The following is a 24,352-nucleotide window of genomic DNA, read 5'->3' as shown; positions in this document are numbered from 1 at the left end:
CAAGCCTTTTGAGCAAAACAAAGAAGTCAGATTATGTAGTGTATTTGTGTCTTCAACCACTCCCATCTGTCTTCATCTTGGTATAACATGATGTGGGGTGGATTCCTGAGAAACGAATGGGCCATCCACAGGTGTCTTATTACATCAACCCATCAGCTTTTACATGGGCAAGTACAATCTTGATACCAGAAGCTGTTTTCTTACAGTGCACATAAGTAGCCTATGTGCATATGCAATTCAGCACAGCAAGTCCTATGCAAGTTTGTGAGAAACCCTTCTACTCTATTGCAAGTAAACCTGTAGGAAGTTAAACATAAAAAAGAAAAATGTCGTTCAAATCCTTTAGTGTGAAGCTACCACCAGTTTCATGCTGCAGAACTTTTTGAGAAGTGTATTTAAGAAAAAAAAGCTCACTTGGACACCATTTCTGCTACTATACTGTCACCTGTCTTTCTAGGTAGAAGTCACAAAGATCTCTAACATCCTTCTAAATGTAGTTTAGCCTAAAGTTGAGGTTGTAAGAAGTTGATATGCATATCTCCTGTACTCAGATCGAACAGAATACATTAAAACACTAATGTTCCTCCTTAGTGCCCCCTTGTTCTTAATTATGGCAAGGCCCAGGAAGACTCTCACTTGCTTGTTAAGTTTTCTAATTATTTCTGCTGGAAGACTAATGAATGCATCCTAAATATTCTTTAGAAAAAGAAATTTACACACCCTTATTTAAGGTCGAGTATGCTTGATTAAAGTTTCCCCAGTAAGCACTACAAGTAAGTAAGTAATTTCGTAAGATTATTCCCAATTTTTCCAAATCCAGGAAAATATAGAAAGCAGATAATCCATGTAATAAGCAGTATTCTGCAGTCTGGTTTGGATGCACCATGTACATGCATGCACTCCCATAACCAAAACCAAACAAAAAACATTAAAATAACCTGTTAACAAAGGTTATCCTTAAGGGCTATTGAATATCCAGGAAGCTGAACTTGGAGAGGAAAAACAACACTCAACCATTTGGTTTGTCAGTAGGCTGCAACACTACTTTTTGTGAAACAATTACATTTGTACTGAAATTTATCTCCAAGCAATACTCAAGGACACTTACTTTGTTGCATAGAACATTGTTTTCTTATACATACATACATATATATAGAGACATACATACATACAGAGCCCACCACTTCATCAAAATAACACACCTGATAGTTTTATGGAATACAAAGCTACCATTAGAATCTGTGCAAAGATTTTCTTTAAATTGCAATCATCCAAAGTCACACCACTGTTCACACTTATCACTAAGGAACATTTTGATGAATCAGAAGCTTCAGATCAAGCCTTCTTTCCCAAACCCAGGAATTCTTTGTACTAGTTACCATGTTTTGGAGAATACACATTCTCAAGAGCACAAAGCTTTTGCCTCGGTAATTGATCTCCATGCAAAGAAAACTCTCTAAGAGCTGTTGTATTCACTAGTTTTATGTTCCCTTGCATTTCACAGGTTAATTATTTTCAGAAAACTTTGAACTGTATAATTATTGGGGCTGAAACGTGACTTCTTTCTAAAAGCAAACATTTAAGTCATACTCTCCTTGTCCCAAATCTTTTGGAAGACATTTGGTTCATGAGTTTTTGGAAGAAAAACTTGTGTTTACAAAGTCCACCAAATAACCCCAAAACTGGGCTAATTCAATTGCTTGTTATCTTAACAAAGCTCAATAATCATACAAAACCAACTAAACACCCAAAACAACCAAAACACTTGCTCACCAGAGTATTGCTCTTCTTAATATCTTCTAAACGCTCTAAGACTGAAGTCAGGTTTGGGTCATCTGATTCTACAAACCATATTGGTGATGAAGAGGGGTAAGACTCCTGTTAAAAAACAAACAACACAAAAGACCCAACAAATAAATAAACAAAAAGGTCCCCAAACCATAAAGCTTTAAAAACTCATTTGCCCCACAAATTGCACAACACAGTACTAACATCACCTTTTATCTTACTCTAAGTCTGGTAACACAGAAGCGTTTAACATGGTATTCTTCGGAAACACAAGAGAAGTTCAAAGAAATCTATCCAACTAGTTGCTTGGGTATTTCACTCTATCTCATCTTAATTAGATGATGGACATACTTAAGAAACAGTGCTGAAAAGTTTAAAACCCTGGGGTGAGGTAGGATGGAGAAATTTAGAATTGCAATACAGGCTGATTATTACCAAAAAGTGTAATCACAAGCAGTACATATCAAAGAATAAAACTATACTGATGCTGATTTTTCATAAAAATACAGATTCTTCTACATGAAAACTGTGAAAGCAACAAAACCTGAGTCTTCAGAATTCCTCCTCAAATGAGAATATTCATATTAATCTAGCACTGTCCCTCAGACTGAAGCACGATAGCTCAAATCTTCTGCCTTGGAGGACAAACTAACAGGCAGATCACAATGCCAAAAATTTGCAATTTTATCTTTGTACCATCAAGGCTCAAGAGAGGACTTTCCACCGTTGAAAGATTTCTCAAAAAATATATTGCATACAACCCTATCAAGAAAACTTATTTTATAAAATAACTTTCTTCCATCACTACAGTCCTAGTTGTTAGGCAGTTGCCAAAACACATCGTAGTGACAGTGACACTAAAGGGATTCGCAGTATTAGAAGTGTACTTGGTTTTCTAGAATGCATCATAGGTAGGACACATACAACATAAGGAATAGATATGGCCCCACAACTGCTCACACAATCCATGACAAGTGATTATTCTGTCACTAAGCTGCCACAACATGCAGCCCCTCAAAAGGTGACAGAAAGACCCTTGCTACAGAAAATTAAACAGAAGTCCTTTGCCTCATTTTTCAGGTGATTCAAAAAGCAATTCCAATGTTTTCCTAACACAGGTTTGGTGACATCATGAGGATGGAGGAAACCATGTCGCTTCCAACACAAGTGTCCCTTTATAACATTGACATGTTTGGACTTTTTGAGTTTTAGTCATTTAAGGAATTTTCTACTTCTCATTCAATTAAATCCTACCAGTTGACAACAAATTGCTGAACCTCAGTTTTATCACCCAGATGTTATCTTCATATCCCCAGGTCTAACAAAATAATGCAAAGAAATTTTCATTCATTTCTCTCACAACACTTTAAAAGGAAAAATCCCATATATCTCATTCCAGAGACAACAAATCATGCTTCATTCTTCAACATTCAGAGTCAAAGTGCCTACTGCTAACTCCAGAACTGTGCACTATGCTTACAAATTTACTTTCTCAATTGCATTGTATAAATTTTTGTTTATAGTTTAAGATAGCAGTAAGAAGCCTCACAGAAGGAAAACATGGTATCTGTCTCTCGGTGTTACTTTAGTGATTCCCCAGCAAACTTCACCTTAGTCAGCTTTCAAAATGGAAAACTGAAAAGAAAAATTGAGACCTTCCTAACTTAAACTAGCTTTTGTCATTTCAAAGATAGTGGGTTTATTAGAGAACACTACCCTTTTGAAAACAGGAGAAAAATACAGGTGTGTTAAAATTAGGTTTTAATACTATGAAGCTTACTTCCTAACTGACCTTCTAGTCACAGTGCTGAACCTCAAAAAAGAAACCATGTGATCAGGTAATGAACATCAGCTTTGGAAAAACAGACTATGAGAGTGGAGTTCTCACCTGGCAGCATACTCCAGGGAAGTTCAAGATCCAGAGACCTAAAATTCCCACCTAAAATTCCTGTAAACTGAAACCTTTGCATAAACTTATTTTTAAGCAAGCTCAATCCCTCCACCACGTTCTTTTTTTCTAAAATCACAGCTAAAAAATACCTTAGCAGAATACAAAATATTCCTAGTATCTTTTTGAAAAGAATAGCTGATTGCAATTTTCCAGCTTCACTTTGAAGTATACCATATAGAAATCAGAGACCTTAGAATATTTGGTTTTGATTAACTGAGGCCTAACATCCAAAATGTCTGTCATGAAAGTCCAGAGCTCGGTTTGCCAAGATTTTAAGGCTAAGAAAACAGTTGGGTACATTTATTACATAGTTACATTTGGTTTAATCACTTCCTTTACCATAGAGAACCCTGGAAAAGTATATTTTCCCCTCAGCTTCACTTAAGACACTCTTGAAAGACTAACCACTAACACTGCTGGAGAAACAAGGTTGAATTCCCAGCTGCTACTGGGTTGCCAAACTATTATTTTTAGGAGTTATACTTCATTACAGAAGTACTGATAACATCTCACTCATTTTTAATAACATGCGGAATATCTGTGAAGTCTTATGCAATATTCTTACCTCAAGACTTTCATACTGCTCATTGGATCTTAATGTACAGTGGGGAATGTCAGATGGGAGACTGATACTGGTGGCCCTACTGCCCAAAGACCTGATTGAACCAGCTGTTCTTGAGACCTGAATTTCTCTGGTCAGATTGTTAAGTTATGAGAAAGGCAATAGGGTAAGCACTACTACCATCATTTTAAGTTACACCAACATTCCCATCAGAAAAGACAATGAACAAAGCAAATCCCTTCCAAGACTCATTGAGCCATATGCTTCTTAAAATCTCCAGACTCATTTGCCAGACAGCAAACATTTGAATCATGTATGTGCATTCTCCTAACAGGCTTCTTGTTTGGTGTTTTGTTTGAGGCTGTTTGGGTTTTTTTAATCAAGCGCATGTTAACTACATTAGTCTAGGTCTATGCAAATCTACTAATTGCAATGATTTATAGAAGATAAAGGTCTGTCAGTTCACTCTTCTAAAGTACATCTAGAATCTGAAGACTGCTTACAGAATGAAGCTCAGCTCTTATCTATGTTCTTTTATGACAACTCTGGTTCTCCTTTCCCCACAAGAAGGGTTTAACAAACAAACCCACAGTAGGATATTGATTGGTTGCAATCAGTGTCTATCCCATTCTAGGGAGTCAACACAAAAATATTCTTCACAAAGCCTGCAGCAAATCTTTTGTCAGAGACATGACTGAAAATGCAGATTTGATAAGCAACCCTACTATATGTTTAAGTACATTATAGTGGCTACTTGATTGTGCTGATGAATAACAGTCTTTCCTCATTCTTTGTTCTCATTCCAATCCATTCAATTTTCTGTAATGAGTGTAAGTCTTGCTGTATGTGAGAAAACATACTAGGATTTGACACTACCTGCACTATTAGTGTATAGTACATATGAATTACTGTACCCTAAAAATTATTACATATTCAAATTTTGTTTGCTTTAGATTTTAAAATATGAATGGAAACAACACATCAGAAAAGTTTTTCTTAAACACTGTGTGAGCATATCCACTCATCTGTACCAGAAAAGGTTTCAAATTTTAGACTTCTAGAATATGAATATTTTAATTGCACATTCTAACTTGTTACACCAGATGCTTAAGATTAAAATACAAGTCAAATAAAACTCCTCATTTGTTGCAACACTATTACTTCAGACTTACCAATAAATATGTTAATTTAACTTAAAAACATAAATGGCACTAAGTTTCTCTATATCTGTAAGTAACCCATAATTTTGGAACAGCCAAGTTTCACATGAATGTGAGTCACTACATCTTGAAGTACAGAATTCACATACAATCTTCAAACACACTGATCCTGAAATATAAACAATCCCTTGAGTTTGTAACACCAAAGCATGCAAAGAAAAACTAAGCTTGTGGTTTGTACGGTCAAGCAACTGAACTTCACATGAGCTGATTCTGCTGAAAGAATTAAGTCAGCTTTTAATTCCATATCTGCACCCTATACAGAGACAGATTTGAGTTATGTTGTACAAGGAATGTGAGCTTTCCAAATACAAAGGCAATAACTCATGAGAGGAACTCTAGAAAAAAAATTATTTTATTATTAATTATCAGTGGCTACCACCCCCATTATTTTGTGCCTTTCAGTACACAACTTATGTACAGTGATTTTGTATACACTAGCTCACCTAGATAGGTATTATCCACATTAAATACAACATGGCATTTAAGTGTTCTCTGCAAGTAAAAGGAAAAATTCACCACAAGGGGCAAAGGCTACAATGCTTAGATTTGGGCAGCTTTCACAAGCTAATGCATGCTGCACAGCTCAGAAAGCTAATGCAATTGCTCAGTAAGACATGACATACAGAGATTACATCACATCTAGCATGTACCGAGGCTTCAGGACAAAGGCTGGATGTTTACAGCCAATCCAGATAGAATTAGAATTCATGGGATCATCATTTCTGGAGAGTCTTTGTATTAACACCAGGACAGACTGGGAGCTTTGTCAACACAAATGCTTCTGTAACAGAACACAGCAAAAGAATTTTGCCTACTAATAAACACACAAAATACGAAGAGATTAAAGCCCCATACTCTTGCCACTGGCAAGATTCCAAAGCCTATCAAATAATTTAGTAAAACCACAACATAATACACATAGAATCTCACTGTTCAGACATTCTGTTGCATCATGTATAAGAGGGTCTACTTGTGTTTTTTTAACAATTTTACTTACCAAAAAAAGCATCAAAATAACAGAAGATACCAGGTACACATACATTAAGACAGCTTTTCCTGTGTAGGGATTTGTCATCTAAGTATATCCAATCAAAGATTTCTCATCCTTAACAGTAAGGCTGTATTACTTGCAACGTTATATAATCTTAACCCTGTTCTGTGAAGCTACAGCAACATAATTTTGCTCTAAGAATGAGACTTTAAAATGAACTACTTCTAAATTACTACAATCCTGTTGAAACTGTGAAATTGCCAAATTAAAACAACACATCTTGCTCACATTCCTAAGATTAGAACAACCTGTACACACAGTTTGCTATGAGGCAATAAAGCAACATCTCCTTGTGCACAATGACGACATTTTATCACAACTAAATGGTAGGAAAACACATTTAAGTACATGTCTTCAGGACTGTGATTTAAAACTGCAGTTACAGGCTGACAGTTCTTAATTTTCTTTAATTTCCAGATCATCTTATATTGAAAATGTTTTGGGTTTTTTTTCCCCCCCTCTTTAGCACACTGGCTGAACAAAATTCAATCCATTCTACTTCTAAGTTTTTGCAAAATCCCCATGATGGACAGAACCTAGTTCTATTTGGGGTTTTTGGTCGTTCTGTTTGATTTTTTTTTATGTGAGTTGCAATTAAAATTGAGCTGATGTTCCTAACAGCACTTCTATCCTTTCTGTCCCTTTTTTTTTTTGCCAACCTCCCTTTTCTTTCACACAACAGAACATCAAGCCCTCAGATCTTTCGAACAGCTTAATTGCTTTGAGAAGGCTAGTAAGAGACCATTCTAGCTCACACACATCTTGGTAATGAAGTAAATCTTAATGTAATAAGACATATCAGAGGGCTAACACAGTCTTTTTAAGGTGACCACACTTGCAGCTATAAATTCACCAAATAATAGATCTCAAATCATAGATAGCTTTCCCTCAGTAGACATCTTGATGCTACTGAGTTTGTTTGCTTGAATTAAATTTCTTGATTTAAATGAAATCAAGTCCCATTGGTTAGGGATCCTATACAAACATGCACATCCTATACAAACGATACTGCCAGTGAAACTACACAGTTAGCTACAATTTAGTGCACATTATTTGAAATGGTTAGTCAATCTTTCACTATTAATTAATTTTTCACCTCTGTCAACCTGTCTTTAGATGAAATAAAAACAAACCCGGAATTAATAGTAACAAAAATATCGGGACTTGAGAAGATATTCTTAAAGTTTCACTTGATGACCATAAAATGCTAGTACTTACAGCTTCTCTAGAGAGTATTACTTGTGATTACAATTGACAGATTGCTTCCAATTATTAGGGGCCAAATTTTATCAAGGCAGATTCAGATGCAAGTAAGCATCTTCTACTAGGTACTTCAGTGCCTGTAAAGCTACAGACTAAGAACCTTTAAAAGTCAGCAAACTGTCATCTGTCCTCCCATCCCATTCTTTATCATAACTAAAAAAAAAAGAAGCAAGCATGAAGGGTCACTTTCAACTTCATTTGAAATAATCCAAATAAAAGCAACCTCCCAGAAAAGAGGTCAAGGTACTAAAGATCACAAATAGTGTCTATTTTCAAACGTCCACATATTACCATTGGTTCTATTGTGCAGACTAAAGAAGTTACTGAACTTACTACAATATTGTAATTTTTTTTTTCCAAGTTCAAGTAATTAATTGCACTTTTACATATGACAAAGTTGTCATTTCTTTAAGGAAACAGTTCAGTCACTCAGAGTTCTAAAGGATACAAAGAGTGTATGCAATGCAGAGGCCAAAATTTCATACTGGAGCTAGGGAGGAAGCAAAGTGAATTTTACCCATCTCTACTGGACAAAGGAAAACTTCATCTTGCTTCTCCTTTTGAATATTAAGATTATATACAACACTCCATTAACTTGCTCAATGCATATAAATAGACAGTGTTTTTTCACTAGAGTTCAGTTAAACAGAGATCTTTACGTGTTTCTACACCACAGAAAGTAAGCTTATATTAACTTGAATTTTCCTACGTTCTTTTTTGATATCAAAGCCTGACATGCTCAGTTCAGTGAGAATACTTCTTGTAACTCACGTTTTTGGTAGGGTACCAAGTTTAATTGACTAAAACACATCTACCTCTTAAGCATAGAAAATGATTGCAATTCTACCTTCAAGTTTAATGATTGTCTTGACAGCTACAGCCTATACAAGACAATTCCAGATGAAGCAGCATGTTTTGTCAGACCCCTGGAGATTGCAAGAGCTTAAACATCTCACACCTTCACAGGAAGTAGGTGGTAGAATCCCATAAACCTGTTCTACTTAGGTTCTGCTAATATGCTCAGCACTGCAGAACTGAATACCTTCTTAAACCAACACAGTTAATAGGGTCATGGGTTTACTCTCACATATATTCTCCAGGGAACAAGGCAAGTGTAGTACAGTGTCTTGTTTTTGAATAGTTTATGTTATTAAATACAGTCATGTTACAGAAAACATGGTCAAAGGCATGTGCCTCACAGAACAGAGAGCCCAAAACAAACCACAACTTTATAGGTGCCCATAAATTTACAATCACAAACTGTCCCAAACAAAAATACAGTTCTCCATACAAGTCCTACTGATTGCAGGAGGCTACCACAAAAGTAACCACAAGGAAATATTTCTGTTCAGAGCAGACAAAGCAGGTATAAACATTACTTTTGTCTTCACAACAGACATCCTCTAGGCAGAACAAAGCAGTTTCTGCCTGTCACATCAGGCTTTTAGAGACACAAATGCAATGGTGTGCCATTTAGCACCATCTACAGTCACTTTCTGTGTGGATGCACATAGACTACAGCATGTTTAAGTGACTTGGCAGTCTAGAGTTTGGAAGGCTTTTTCAGTAGATTCAGCAGCATCTGCAAGCATCAATATTCATAAGACAGCAACCACAGCACAGCTAAAGAACTATGAACAGCAACAGGATTTCAATGGCAATTCACTTGTGTAAAAATTATTCCAAACCACATGAGGCTTCTAATTTGCAGCTTCACCTGAACAAATTAATGTTCAACTCAGGCCCACAGAAGAATCTTAGAATTATTATGGAACCTAACTTTTTTTACTTTGGATACATCCAAGATAGAAAATAACATTGTCATTAAAAAAAAAAAAAATCCTAAAAAAGCCTTAAGCAAATGCTGCTTTCAAACAGGCGTATAAAAGAGGCAAATAATTTCAAAGTCTCTGAAATAATCTGTTACCTGTGTTGTACTTCCATGTCTCTATCCACGCATCTATATTTCGCACTGCTCATAGATCATTACCATAGAAGTCAGAACAACCAAAGTAGCAGAGACACAAAACACCACTTCCAGTGGTCACAAACATGAATGCAGATGTGGTCAGTCATTATTCAAAACTAGCTGATCTGCACAAAATGTCTCAACTGCAAGTTACACACGAAACTGCACATTACACTTGGAAAAATATGTTTACCCAACTCTGTTATCAGTTGCCACCACATCACCCACTCCCCTTACTAACAAAAAGTAGAAAGGTACTTGTTATTCAATATAATGTAACTACACAGAATTAAAACAAGAACTTTCAGCATAAGAGTAAAAAAGGTACACTTCTGATAAAAACACTGTTATTGACCTTCATTGTGAAGCAACATTTTATTCTCCAGATCATCATAATGTAGCATGTTATCCATTCATTCAAAGAAATTCACAGAAAAGACACTCACTTTACATTTGCTTTCCAAAGTAAAGTCTGCCAAATCTTCATTTACTGCTGCTCAAACACAACTCTTAAGTTGATATGCTGGTAGGGAAATCATACTCAGCGTTAAGTGACAGTTGTTCAAGAGTGGACAACTGTTGAGGGCCAACCCAGTTGAACAAGCTAAGGGATATCCCTTTGCCAATACTACTAACAGTAACAAAATTACAGATCATTTACACTGAAAATCAAGCAAAGAACACAGGATTGCTGAAGACTAAACCACTTGCTTACTGGGAAAAAGGTTGCAGAGCTAAGACTAGGATCCAGATTTTTGCCATAGCATCGCACGGTAGTCAGATCAACTTATCTTGCTCCTAATGCACACAAAAACCTCACTGTGTGCTTGTGGTCTTGCCTTGGCTGGTGTCAGAGGATGGTTATTTTAGAGCCCTCAGTCACAAGAGGTTCTACTCTTTAATGCACGCATTACACATGCACTCAAGTGGGCAATAGTTTGTCCAATAAACAGACACATGCATTAAAGAGAAAGGTATTTTGCAAATCTGATTCTCCAATACTCCTCCTGTACCAGCAGCACAGTATTTTGTGCCCAAATTCCTAAAGGAAATCTAGTTACTTGAAACAAATTATCAACATGTTACAATCAAGGATTAACAGTTACCTACTCCTGCAACTATACAGACCAGTACACTCAAAAAGACATCCTCATTAGTGTAACAAAGCCAATGTAGCCAGAAATGGCTTCTAATATAGCTGGGACTGGAAAAGTAGTTGTAGCTAGAGTCACAATGTGTCACTCACTCTCTGATTTGACTTGGAAAACGTTTCCTAGCAGATCTGCTCTTGCCTTTATTGCTTACACAGTTACCCCTCAGCATGTCAAGTCTACTGTCACTTCTGCTTCCTCTTTTTCCTTTTCATTCTCTTTTCCTTCAGGAATTTACATCTTGTAAATGTTCAAAATACTCACTCCTTCTTCCATCAAAGAAGAGCCCTTTCCACCCCTCTGAGAACAACTTCCCTCTTTTCCACCATTTCCCTTCACAAACTTGCTGTGCTCCAGACACATTTGCAGGTACAAGGATTTTTAATTCCCAACCACCACTAGCAGAGTCCTGTTGTTCTTACACCCAAGTTGCACTCCAGCCACCACCTGCCAGGTGCTTGCACTCTCCCCTCACAGCAATGTGCATACACAGCTCCCGGTGTAGACACTGGCCTTCAGATTACAGACATTTAGATAGAATTTCGTTCTGCACATGCCAAATTTCAGTGCTGCTGAGTTCAATCTATGTTTACCATTAGTAAGTTAAATACCACACTCTTACCACAGTTATTTCCTACTTAAAAATTCAAGGAAGCCTGTGGCATCTTGAAGACCACTGCACAGGAATGCCTCAATTTTTTTTTTCATATGCCACTACACAAGTTCTGACAGAGTCCACGTTTCTGCCTTTCTGAATACACATGAAGAAGCTATTGCAAGATCTGTAACCGTATTGAACTCTTTCTCTCAGGGTTTTTAAAAAAAAGAGATATCTGAGAGAAGGGAGAACACAGTTCAAACCAAATCTCAAGAAACCCTGCACTAACTGCTCTACACAACTTAATACACCAGGATGACTTGTATGTGTGAAACGATAAAAAAGAAACAAACCACATAAGGTCATTATTTTAATGCCACACCTAAAGATTACAGTTGGAAACAAGAAATCAGTAAGACATACACACTAACTGGAATGCTTGTTTCCAGTAAAGATCAACTAAGAAGTATTCTGATATCAACTTCAACTATACTGAGTACAGGCAGGCTTAAAAGAGCTGTTAAATAGCCTCTCCTTACTATAATCAGTCATTTTATTCTTCAGTTGTCTTCTATGAGTTGGCAATAGGTCATTTTCAGTTCTACACAGCACGGAGCTGAAGAAACACAGTGGAATGCTCACTAAATTGTAAACTAGCACATCGCTTAAAGACAGCATATTATACATAGCTTAAATTAAAAAATCAACTTCAGTCGGGAATTTAGGGCTTTATAACCTTTCAATACTACATAAAACCAAGAAATTTGGTGATACTGAACAACAGCCCACACTGAAACATAACTGAAATAGTAGATATTTCTGTTAGTCGGCTTCTACAAATATTTGTTGCTACCTAGAAGTTTTGTCCTCTGATTTGTTTGGGTTTTTTTACAATACAATTTCAAAAATTGTCTCCATCTTTTTATCTTCTATTCTCCTCAAATGAACCTGAATTTAAAGTAAACAAACTACTCACAATTAGTCTGGTCTAGTTTTCTCTATTTAGCAGTTGCTGTAACAAACCAGACACTCATGTAGGCTCACTAGACCAATGCCAGCTCAGGGGTTACCCACAACTGCGATCCCAAGCGCTGCTGAGGACTCAGACAGCACTTGGCCAACAGCTCTGTCAGCAGTACTGGCTTCAGCAATCCTCCCCAGCACTCATGCCTTCCTATGCCCTCTGTTGTGATGGTATGGGTGTTTGTGCAGACACACAGTGAACCAGACTGGGAAATGATCCAGATCAACAATAAACCAGTAAAGAATTTTTACATGCCAGTCAGGTCCTTAATCCAGTAAACTCAATTTGCCCACCTCACAAGGCACACAGCCTTTGCAGGTCTGCAAGCAAATTAAGTATTGCAGACTGCACAGGTCACATTCATACTTTGTTCTTCCTAGCAATCATAATTCCTAATTCATGTGGAGGACAAACAAGGTGTCAACATGTCATCAACACTGAAAACACACCTGTGGATTGATTCTGGTCTGAGTAACACTGGAAAGAGGAAGCCACTCTTTTTGGGGAACATACTTTATCAACTCCATTAATAACTTCTGATTTTACAGGGCTCACTGTAGACAATGTCACAATGAACCTGGAAGTGCAATCTTATTTTCCAGAATAAAATACACTTTCTACTCTACTCCCTTATTTCTTTCATGTTGTTGATAAAAAGCTTTGACAGCAATGCCAAAATTTTAGCATGCCCTGTTCCCACTCCTCCTAGAAAAACAAACAAAAAATCAAGAGTAGCAATATATAGTCATATAGTCTTGCTTCTTGTAACATAAGGTGGTCCCTGGTAAGGACAACTACCAGTACTCCAATTTTGATCCTAAGTAAACAGTGTTGGTCACACAAATTTAAAGCAACCATCACATTCCACTGAATGTCTGTTACAAAATAGCCCTACTCTACCTTAATCTCTTAAAAATCAGTGAATGTGAAGAAACATACAGAACTCAGCAAGTACCTCTCAGTGTTTTAGAAATACCCCCTGAAGAGTTAACGAGGATGCATGCTGAGTAAAAAGAATATCATTCTTTTTATAAAATTCTTTCAATTACAAAAGTGAAGGGAGAGCTCTTTTGAGGACCACAACAGCCCCAGTTCTGAAATTATTCTATCATTAACTGACATGAGTAAATCACTTGAAATAAGTGTAATTTCCCGTACATTAGAACCTCAACATAAGACAGTATTTATATGTGAAACCCACCATTGTGGCTTTCTAAGATATTTTAGGAGCACTTAATACATTATAGAGGGAACAGAGAACTGCCTGTCCTAAAGTTATAAGCCTTTCGCATATAGCACAACAAAGCTGTAGTGCCAGAAAATAAGATCCTGTGTCTCTCAGATAAAAGAAAAAGATAAAAGTCTCTCCTACTCTTTTTAGCAATATTCTTTTTCCAATTACTATCTTAGCATACAAAGTAAAAATCCTTACTCTTTTAATTTGCTTAATTTTGGTTTACTAAATAAAGAAGACCGAACTTCCTAATTTTGATTGCATGTTACCTTTCATAGTAGTTGCTCAAATGCTTTACTGAAAATACCAAGTATATCTAATTCTAGTTAAAAAAAGTATACATTATCAAAGTAAAGCTGTGTATGCTTTTATTTAGTCCTGCTATCCATATGCTCTGAGACAAAGGTCTCAACCTCATTACATAATGTCTGGTGATCAAAAAAAATTATATCTGTGGTTTGAAATTAAAGTCTCATTCATTATGTGGTTAGTTCTGTGTACAAATAAATAACCTTTTTAAAAGGTTATCATCTGTCTAGGCATTAGCTTGCGGTACATTTAAATTTAAAATCTTACGCCTTTGAAGAACGACCGTATGTTCTAATACACTCACTTTCTGTATATACCCAACTTGTCAAACACTTCACAGGTAGTATCTTTTAATCAATTCTGGTTTAGAAGGGAAAATAAAGTCTTCTCCCATCAATTGCAGTTATCTGCAGACAGCAACCTTTTCAAGTCTTTCACAGCAGCTTCTAACTCCGATTTAGCAGCAGGTTCTTTTTCAGTGAAAGGACAAAATACTTCTTTCCAGCAGAGAAGCAAGGGTATACCAGAGTCAGCCATTTCACCCGAATTGAATTGTTAATGTATAAAGGATGTCATACATTAGGTAAAATTTGCTTCCACTTAGAGCTGGCACAAACTCCCTCCTACCTGCAAAGGCTACTTGAGGACACAGAATTTCAACAGTACTTTTGTGTATGGGTAGAGAAATATTAATATCCAGTTTCTCTCTGAAGATAGTATTCCAAATGTTTTACAACAGTCCAAATCAGTCCTTAGGAAAAGATTGAATAATTCTAACACATCCTTTGGAATACTACATCACAAGTCTGATAAGATACCAAACCAAAACTACAGATAGCACTGAAAGACAGCTAAAGTCATGATCAATAAACATATCCCTCTAGGTAAGGCCTGTTTTGACATTATTTCAAAAAACATGCAGAAAAAGATCATGATAAATACATGTATTTTGTAAAGAACACTGGTTTACCAGACTCGATTAATTAGAATACTGCCATTAAATAAAAAGGAAACTCAAGAGTAAGATAAATAAAATTCCAGAATAGAGACACTGCTGTTGGCATAATGAAATGGGAATGTGAAGGTACACAGTCTGAACAAGTTCAATAATTAGACAGTTCTCAGGAAGAAGTAGTAATGTTTCTGACAGGGATGACTCCACCCTAAAGTGTCTCTTAAAATAATATTATTAACTATTTAAGTTCCAGCATGGGTCACTACCAGAAATAATGAAGGGCAGAGTAGGGCAAAGCTTGCCTGTCACTCTATGAAATAGAAGAGCTACTGAGTAAAGTATATCTTGTTTTAACTTCAAGCGTTGTTCCGTATCATAAGGTGACTATTCCTAGAATGCTGCAGCAACTTGGAAACTTCTACAAACTTATACTGCTGACAATCAGAAAACCATCTCAGTGAGAAATTCCTGGGCAGACTTCTAATTAAACTGTGGAATATAGTCTAAAAAACTTGTGGAGATCCATGTAGGTCCTAAGCAGACATTCTCCCTCACCTCTCCAGGAGAACGTTTCTTCTTTCTTCTGCCTTCTCTCTCCAGACTGGAGAAAAGAAAGATTTATTGTGAAGATGAGAACTTAGTTATCAGGTCTCTTTTCAGACTTAGTGCATGCAGTGGCTACCAGAAGCTTACTTCCCTACCATTTTTGCTCCATGCAGTAACTTACAGCATCTGTATGTACTGCTAAGCAATTTTAATTTCAGGTAAAATACTGAGATACTCAAACAGAATCACAAAATAAAAAGTCATTATTAAGCTTTGTGCTTACTCTTCCCCTTAAGGGGATTCTTGAGCAACCAGATGCGCAATCTACTGCAAGATTTTGTTGAGTAAGGGAAACATCCTGTCTTGATCAGTATTGTAGGGATTAAACCAGTTAAAAGAAGTAAACAGCTCAAGTCATATATTTGTGCTGCAAATCCAGAGCATTAAGATAGCAGCTTTTAACATAGAGGGTGAGTCTCCCCAAGAAAACGTATTTACCAACAACTTTACAGCCTTACCAGTTTTTGCGTGATACTACTTCCATTTGAAGTTCTAGTTCCCACAGTACCTGCAGATCCACTGAAGCACAGTAAACAAGACTTATGCTTTTCTAACTTTACCTTACCTACAGGAAAAAAAAAAAAAAGGGGGCAAACAGGAGTCAGAGCCAAGAGGCTCAATTCAGTGGTGAGTGAAGAAAAAAAAATTGAAATAAACTTTTTACACACTCGAGAGTTCTAACACTTGTGCCAAAAAACTAGAAGTCCAGAAGCTGTCTTTCTCTTTTTGGCTCTATTATTTACTACCTACTTGTTTTAGACAGCCACCTTTGTATCTCAGGTTATCCTCTCCCATTAATTTTTAACAGATGGGAAAAACAGTCACCTACCTCTCAGACCCACAAATTAGTCAACCTCAGGAAATCACCAAGCTGCTGGCAGACAACCGTGAAACTCAGACACAGACTTTTTTCAAAGCAGAAGTCTCAGCTCTAAAGTTTGAAACAGCTCTTTTCCTGTTCTTTTCACAAGTTCACAAGCCACAACTCTAATAGAATGCAAAAGACCTCTTGACCTTTAGGGCAAGTGACTGTAATAGTAAATTGCAGACACTGTCTCCCCATTAATAAATCAAAATGTCAAGAATGATCTAAACCTATTTCTTGCTTGCTCAGACACACCTCAACCAAAGGCCTACAAGCAAGTGTGTGTGTTTCTTTGCTACTTAAGAAAGCAATATTATCAAAAGTAGCTACCACAAAGGCAGTCTCAGAAGACCATAGCACAAATTCAAGGCATCAAAACTTCAGGTCTTACTACTGGCTTCCCTGTTACCTGTCACTTGACAAAAATGAAGTAACCCATCAAATTTCACTGGTAAATGAGTGTACACGATCATCAGATCTTTTACTTTACTCTTTAGAGAAAGACTAATAAGCCATGTTGTGTGGAAAGAAAGGGACAGACTTCTTAGCAATGAAACACTCTCTACTGAATAACAAAATTATTTAAAGGAAATCACACAATCCATTATCTAATAGGTCACATCTACAAACAAGAACACCAAAGCATCTTGCTTAAACATGTTATATCTTAAAAATATATGCGAAGTGTCCAGTAAAAAAACACCTGTCCCATAACCACAAAACTGATTTACTGGGACAAGAAACTGTGAAACCTGAAGCTGTTTTAAGGCAAGTAAGGATCTGATCAAGATTTTCCCAGTTAGCGTGCAAATTGCCAACTTTCAGTACTCAAATATTTACACTCACACGTATGTTTCTACCATTATGCTATTTGAAACCTTCACCCTTTTACAGAAGACAAAAAAGGTCTCCAGGTTACCTTCCTCACACCCAAACATACTAAGCCTCTTTCCACTCAGTAAATTTTTTTAAATACTCCAAAGATGGATCTTGATAATGCATTTAAATTCAATCAGAACTACAGCCAGTCCAATAAAAGTGAACCTCCAGCACTTTTCTGTACATGAGTCACAGATGAGGTTCCTCGATCCTCCTTTGGCAAGTTTAGGCTCTAAACTTTTAAACACAGAGGATTTTTACTGTGGCACATAACACTGAACATTTTGTTCTGCTTCCTTCCCACTCACTTAAAACAAGTAAACTCCAATGAACTTAAGGGAGGAAAGAAAGAAATCAAAACACGACAGAAATGATAAATTCCAAACCAAACCGCAGGCAGATAATCCTCAGAATCAACAGGACTGCTCGTATCCTCTTCCGAAGTTCAAATACCACTAGTACGATAAAACACCTATTCGTCACGAAGCGCTGCTTTATCCCTCCACGACAGCAGGAATGAAAAGTTTTCCCGTCCTTTTCCCCACCGCGGCTCCCTGAAGCTGCCCCCCTCGAGCCCCAGGGGCTGGCACCCGTGGGGAAAGGCCCGGCCGCCACCCGGACCCGCCCGAGCGGCATTTCCCCGCCCGGGTCGGGGCGGGCCGCCCGGCTCCAGGCCGCGGTTGTGTGGCGCACTCAGTAAAGCGCTCACCCTCCACCTCCCACTTCTCGGGGGCACTGAGGAAAACACTCCCGGGAGCCCCGCCGAGCCGCTGCAGGGATCGAGGAGGAAGGGAAGGCCCCTGCATTCTCGCCCATCACCCTTCTGCTGCCCCGGGGGACAGCCCCGCGACGGGAGCCGGCCGGGGAAGCTCTCTCCCCGCTGCCCCAGGCCCGGCCGTCCATTGTTCCGGCTCAGGGCCCCAAAGCTGGCGGAGGCAGGCGACGCCGGGCGGCCCGCGTCCTTCCCCCGCACTCACCGCCGTGGCTCCCTCGGAGGGGGTGCCGAGCCCCCTCCTCTGCGGGAGAAGAGGCCGGGGGCAGCCGCTGCCTAACTTTTGTTACGGGGGAAGGAAACGCAGAGGCTCAGGGAAAAGCGGGCCCAGACACCTCAGCAGCCCCCTGCCCCCGCGGCAGGCGGAGGCCCAGGTCCCCCCCCCCGTGCTGAGTCACCCCCGCGGCGGGGCTGCGCCCCCTCCCCGCGCCCCGCAGACAATGGCGAGGGCGGGCCGTGCCCCAGCCCTCCCCCGCCGCCCCCGGCCCCGCTCGGCCCCCGCACCGTGATGTTGCAGTGGATGGTGAGCGGCGGCGGCGGCTGCGGGCTAGAGCCCGGCGGCGGCGGCAGGAGCACGAACTGGCAGTGGAGCTCGTCCAGCTTCCAGGAGACGATGCGGAAGCGCTCGTGGTCCTTGTCGAAGATGGACTCGAGGAACTTCAGCTCGGCCTTGAGCCCTGACACCGACATCCTGGCCTCATCTCCGGGCCCGGGCCTGCGCCGCCTCGCCCGCTCTGCCGCCGCCTCCCTCCGCCTCAGCCCGGCCCGACCCTGGCCCCGGCCGCGCCTGCGGGGCGAAAGATGGCGGGAGGGCCGGGGCAGCCCCAGCCGGCGGGGGGACGGCGAGCACGGCGGCAGCTCCCTTTGTACCAGCCTCTAGCACTCGCTCGCTTAAAAGGGCAACAGCGCAGACTTGCTCCCCCTTCCCTTCCTTTTCCTCCCCGGTGGGGTGGGCCAGGCCCGCCAGCCGCCCCGCCCTCGCCCTGCCCTCCTCCCGCTAGGCCGGCCCCGCTGCCGAGACACCCTCAGCGGGGCCGGGCCGGGCCGGGCCCCCGCTCCTCCTCCGGGGCCCCTGCCCACCTCGCCGCGCCCGCCCCCGCTGCCAGCCCGCTCGCCCCGGGCCCCGCCAGGCTGCCCCGCGGCAGCCTGCGGGCTCTGCCCGCCTGCCCCGAGCCCTGCCCGGGCACTAGCTTCTGCTCCGGGCCCCTGGATCCCGGCGATCCGCTGCCGCACCACGGTGCCTACTTACGCGTGTTTCTGCTCCTCTTCTACTGCTCGTCCCTGCGGACGGGCACGCGGTCTTCCTCCCTCATCGCATTTTTGCCGAGAAAAACTGCAGCTCAGGTTTTCACTCCTAGAGGTCAGCCAAAGGAAACCAGGAATTGCTGTCGCGGCATTTCTGATGGATCAGTACAAATAAAACGTGATGTCGATCTTTGCACGCTGGAAGGCAGCAATACAGAGGCTAATAAAAGTTGTTATAATGTGACATTTAAGTTACTTTGTAATTCTTTGTAACATTTTACCCCCTCGGAAAAAGCAGCACCAAGCATGAAAGCAAGGTAAAGTGAATACTTGCTACATTCAGGCATAGAGGAATGGTGCCTCTTTCCCAATACCAGAAAAAAATCACCTCTACACTTCTATTTGCCGCCTTTCATCTTGGTTTTACTTATAGACAGTTAACAGCTCTCTGGGAACAAGGATGATCTCTTACATGACACACACAGAATACTGTGATACAAGTAATACTGTTGCAGAGCATTTTTCTTGTTTCCCAATCAGATTTTAATTAATCCATTACATAGAACCATAGAATTCTTTCAGCTAGAAGAGGCCTTTAAGATGAACCAGCAGAACATTTCCCTAAGTGCACACACAGACAAACCCAGAAGAGGGAATTGCCTTTTTTTTTTTTTAACATTGATATTTTATACAAATCTTTAGTTCTGGAGAAACTGGCAGCACTTCACAAACCACATGCTGAATCTTGTCAAGTGGTGAAAACTCTAACCTTGATCCAGAAAAACAATTACACACATGCCCAGCTCTAAAAGTATGGAAGCCTTTCTGATTTGTGGGCTTGAAATCTCCTGTCCTTCCAGCAAAGTGAGCTGCAAAGAACACATTTTTTACGAAAGAAGCCAGGAAGGATCAGCACTAGTTAAATACTCTGAATGAAAGACACCAGAAATTCCACAGAGCTGAAAGACCTGCTTTTTCAGATGTCATTTGAAAGGCTCTTATTATGCAGTTTGTGCATCTCGGCTTTCCTAGAAGGGTAGAACTGTCTGTTGGCTCAGGCTGTATGGCCTGCAAAGGGAAGACAGAGTGGATATTTTCTACCAGTGCATCAACAATGGTGAAAACTTTTGAGAGATAAGGAAAGATCTAACTGTGAGTGCAAATTAGCTATAAATAAACAGCAGGAAATTCTAATTATACCTGTTAGAAAATGAGGACCTGGAAGAGTTATTCCATGGGAAAGCCAGGACAAAACTAAATAAATCAGACTTTGCCAGGTGCTACACATGATGTGATGCATGAAACAGCAGTGGAATGAATTTGGTGATTCAGTCCTATTTCTCTCATACAACAGGATTTTGGCCTAAGACACCTCACTACTGCAGATCAGTAAGTAGGCTCAGCAAGTTCCAACTGCACCTTCAGTCGTACCAGAACTGCCTCTATCATACTTCTAGTCTTCTATCTAGTCTTCTTGTGTTCTCATCTGCCTCTCCATTAACAGTGCCAACCCATGTGTTTTTGGCAGCTGCATGGCTGAGAGGTGCGTATGTGCTGTCTGGGGGAACGCCTTGCATGTATTAGCTGGAAAGCTGGTGGAATGCATGAGAAGCTCTCTCAGGCTCCAAGTCATTCAAACATCATGATACCCCTCAACCATCTGTCAGGACAAACAAAAGATCGCTTAATCAGCCAGTTGTGTCCTGCAAGCCATATATTGAAGTCTGCTCTAGAACTTTCCCCAGCTCCTGCAGCCTGCCTTTTTGTTGCAGACTTGAAGAAGCAACATGTAGTTGCACAGCCACCACTCCCCTAAATTCTGTTGCGCTTCTCTATGTTTAGTGGGCATTGTGCAAGCTGCTCCACCACCTGAGAACTCCTTTCTGTGATGAGACTTTGAGAACACACTGGGGCTGCCTCACTCTCTGGAGGCTGCTTCAGAGGTGTAAAGAGTTGTTCACTGTGTCTGACTCATTCTTCTTTCTTCCTTCAGGGACTTGCCATGGGGCTTTGACATGAATCTCACATTGGTCACAAGATGACTCAGGAAATCACAAGTCACATGAAGACCAAAATGAATGCACGTAGGAGAAGACCTGACATCTCTGGGTAATAAAAGATATTTATCCTAGTGAAAATCCTCAGGAGCACTGTATTAGATTCTACAAACCACAGCTCTTAAGTTCCCTTGATCTATGTTGCCTGTAAGCACCATTTTTTCCCATGTTTCTTCTTGCACACACATCTTGAACATCATGGGAACCTCTCTATCATACAGTTACATTTCCTCTTCCAGAGATCTGAACTTTGGCCAGACCTCTCTGAAACAAACATATCTTCAAAACCTTCTGTTTCTCTTCCCTCCCTTTCATTTAAATATAACCAGTTTTGTAAGAATCCTCAAATGAAACTCTCGGAAAAAAAACCAAACCAAACCAAAAATCCCACAGCAGATTCCTAAATGATGCTTATTTGGATAGAACTGACAAGAAAAAATAAGATAAACATTTTCTTTCCCATTAGTATTTACTTCTAACCCTGCCTCCAACTTTTGGCTAGCCATTTACTTAGTGAGATAGAAAGTTGACAGCAAAGGGGTGAAGGGAACCAAACTTGTTCAGGATAAGCCATAAAGAAGGAAATAAAAAATTATGTGGGATGGACAGGCTTTGATGAAAGCAAGAGTTGTTTGGAGCTTGAAGAAGGGATGTTCTAGAGCACAAATTAATTTCAGATTATATTATTCATTTTCTTCCCTTTTACAGGTCTGCTGTATTTCCAGCTTTACCTGAGTAAAGCTCCTGTATGTTCAGTGTAGTGTTTATGCCTAGTAGAAGACTGATTTGTTTCCCCAAAAATAGTTTATCGGTTTTGTTTTTGACCTCACTTCTCTCATTTACTTCCTAGCCCTTAAAAAGGGTCATTCTGTCTAATTCTGATCTCATTCTCCTGAGAGAAATGGCAGGCACCACAGGAGGAACTACCATTTTAGAAATAAGGAAGGCCCATATGTTTTGGAATCCTGAATGTCAGCAGGAGAAAGAAAAGGATAAAGTCAATGAGATGAGAGGAAGCCTAAATAGTTTTTAGAGATGGATGATGCAGTTTGATAATAGCTGGTGCTGGAAACAGAACAGAAAAACTTTTTCCAAGGAGCAGCAGAACCTGAGACTAAAAAAAAAAAAAAAAGAGAACTAATACCCGACACCCATAAAGAGAAGAATAAGGAAGGCACCTTACCTGAAACCTCGGGGAAAGGCAGAAAAGATTGAAGAGAATCCTGCTTTTCCAAGATACAGTCCAAGCTGTCTTGCTCACTAAAGCTAGGCTTTCATGTCAACTTCTGAGCTCACAGCATCAAGGTCATTGCTTCAATAATCAAGTCACTTTCAAAATGTTTTAGAAAAACCATAAATAAAAGCTTATTAAATGGCTGGACAATGTAGTTTCAAGAAGCATGGCATGCAGTAAATAGACATGGGATTGGTTAGTCCCTCAGATACCTGTTTTAAAGGCTTTAACAATTAAGGAATGGTATTTCAAAACCAACCTATCCTACAGCAGCTTTGGATAGACAGCGATTACTCTTGGCCAGACTTTCAGAGTCAAGGTGGTCCCTGCAGGCACTGAAATACTATGGCCATGAGTTTAACATTTATTTAAAAAATGAATAATAGCATGGCTTTACACAGCATGGCCAGAGAGTAGTTTTCAGTTACCATTCTTCTGAGTCCATACCTGTGGCTGTCAGCAACTGTATCAATTGGAGCCCTCCTTTAGCCTGTGTTTCCTCAGCCACTGAGGAGTGCTTGTAATTCTACACAGGAAACAGCAATCACCTTTTGGTGAAGATTTCTTTATTGTTTGTGGATTTTTGATTCCAGCTATCTTTGTATGATTACTCAGCAATGTAAGTTTCAGAACAGTCAAAAACTGAATAATGTCTGCAAAGCATGGATAATGATATGGCTCTATTCCATATGAAAGTTGTGAGAATTAATTTATTAGCAGAAAGGTGCCACAGGAAAGTGAAGCCATGTTAATCACAGTCTTGCAATGCTGCAGATGAAGATTAGAATCCACTGTACAAACACACCAGACTCTTTGCACATACTTTAAAATGCACAGTAAGGGAATAAACCTAGTGTTCTCTCCTTTGTGGCTCTCATAGCTTCTTAAAAACAGAAGAAAATCACATCTATGAAAGCAATAAGGAACCATGCAGACATATTTGGGACATGCCATTTAACAAAATCACAAAATAATATAGAGAAAAAAGGAAAACACTGTATAATTTTTCCAAACCCAGCTGGGTGAGGGAAGAGGTGGCTGCACAGAGCACTGTTCAGAGCACGACCTTTCTTCGACTCTCTAGGACTCGTACCTCTTCCTTGGGATCCAAACACAGTCATAAGCCTTATAGGGCTCAGGAAGGTTTATCTTCCCTTGCCACCACAGAGGCTTAAAACGGATGTATAGGAGCAGAGGTCAAATGCCAAGCCCAGTCCTCATCATCATTTCTGTCTGGAAGGGAAGGCAGGGAAATGGGCAGATCCCCAAGCCAAGTACTCACAGTGCTGGAATGCAACATTAATCACAGATGAATACACAGCTCCTTAATTTCCTTTATTTTTTAAAAAATTGATAGGCAGTGAAATAGTTAACTTGAATTCTATTTAAAATATCAGCACAGGGCATCTGAGTTGGCAGGCACTGAGATGAAGTGGGCAAGTCACAGTTATTGTTTCAGATTCTGTAAGCACAGCCACACATTACCATGTCACTTAGTCTGGAAAACACAAATGAAATGCACCTCAGCAACCATACTATCCTGAGCTTCCCCTTTACTCTAATTACTTAGGTAAGTTTAGATTTTGAGGAACAAAGCAGTGTCTGGGACAGTACTC

The 24,352-nt window shown here is 39.9% G+C and overlaps 1 protein-coding gene across 4 annotated transcripts in view; it reads right to left on the bottom strand.

Moving 5' to 3' along the window:
* The window catches only part of UBE2Q2 (ubiquitin conjugating enzyme E2 Q2), a 50,033-nt gene extending 30,870 nt beyond the window's left edge, over positions 1 to 19,163 (bottom strand). The window contains exons 1-3 of one of the 4 annotated variants that reach the window (XM_061999188.1): positions 16,143 to 16,234; positions 15,634 to 15,679; positions 1,774 to 1,878 (exon numbers count right to left, since the gene is read on the bottom strand). In XM_061999188.1, coding sequence (XP_061855172.1) covers positions 1,774 to 1,878; positions 15,634 to 15,679; positions 16,143 to 16,168 — 177 coding nt within the window. In that variant the 5' untranslated portion in view covers positions 16,169 to 16,234. Of the gene's footprint in view, positions 1 to 1,773; positions 1,879 to 15,633; positions 15,680 to 16,142; positions 16,235 to 18,704 lie in introns of those variants that run through there. The other 3 variants (XM_061999185.1, XM_061999186.1, XM_061999187.1) reach the window with 3 other exon arrangements.
* Positions 19,164 to 24,352: the final 5,189 nt, after the last annotated feature.

The sequence above is a fragment of the Colius striatus genome, chromosome 7 (genome assembly GCF_028858725.1).
Source record: "Colius striatus isolate bColStr4 chromosome 7, bColStr4.1.hap1, whole genome shotgun sequence".
Taxonomy (NCBI): Eukaryota; Metazoa; Chordata; class Aves; order Coliiformes; family Coliidae; genus Colius; species Colius striatus.
The sequence above is the reverse complement of the archived record's forward strand: the minus strand, read 5'-3'. Positions and strand labels throughout refer to the sequence as shown.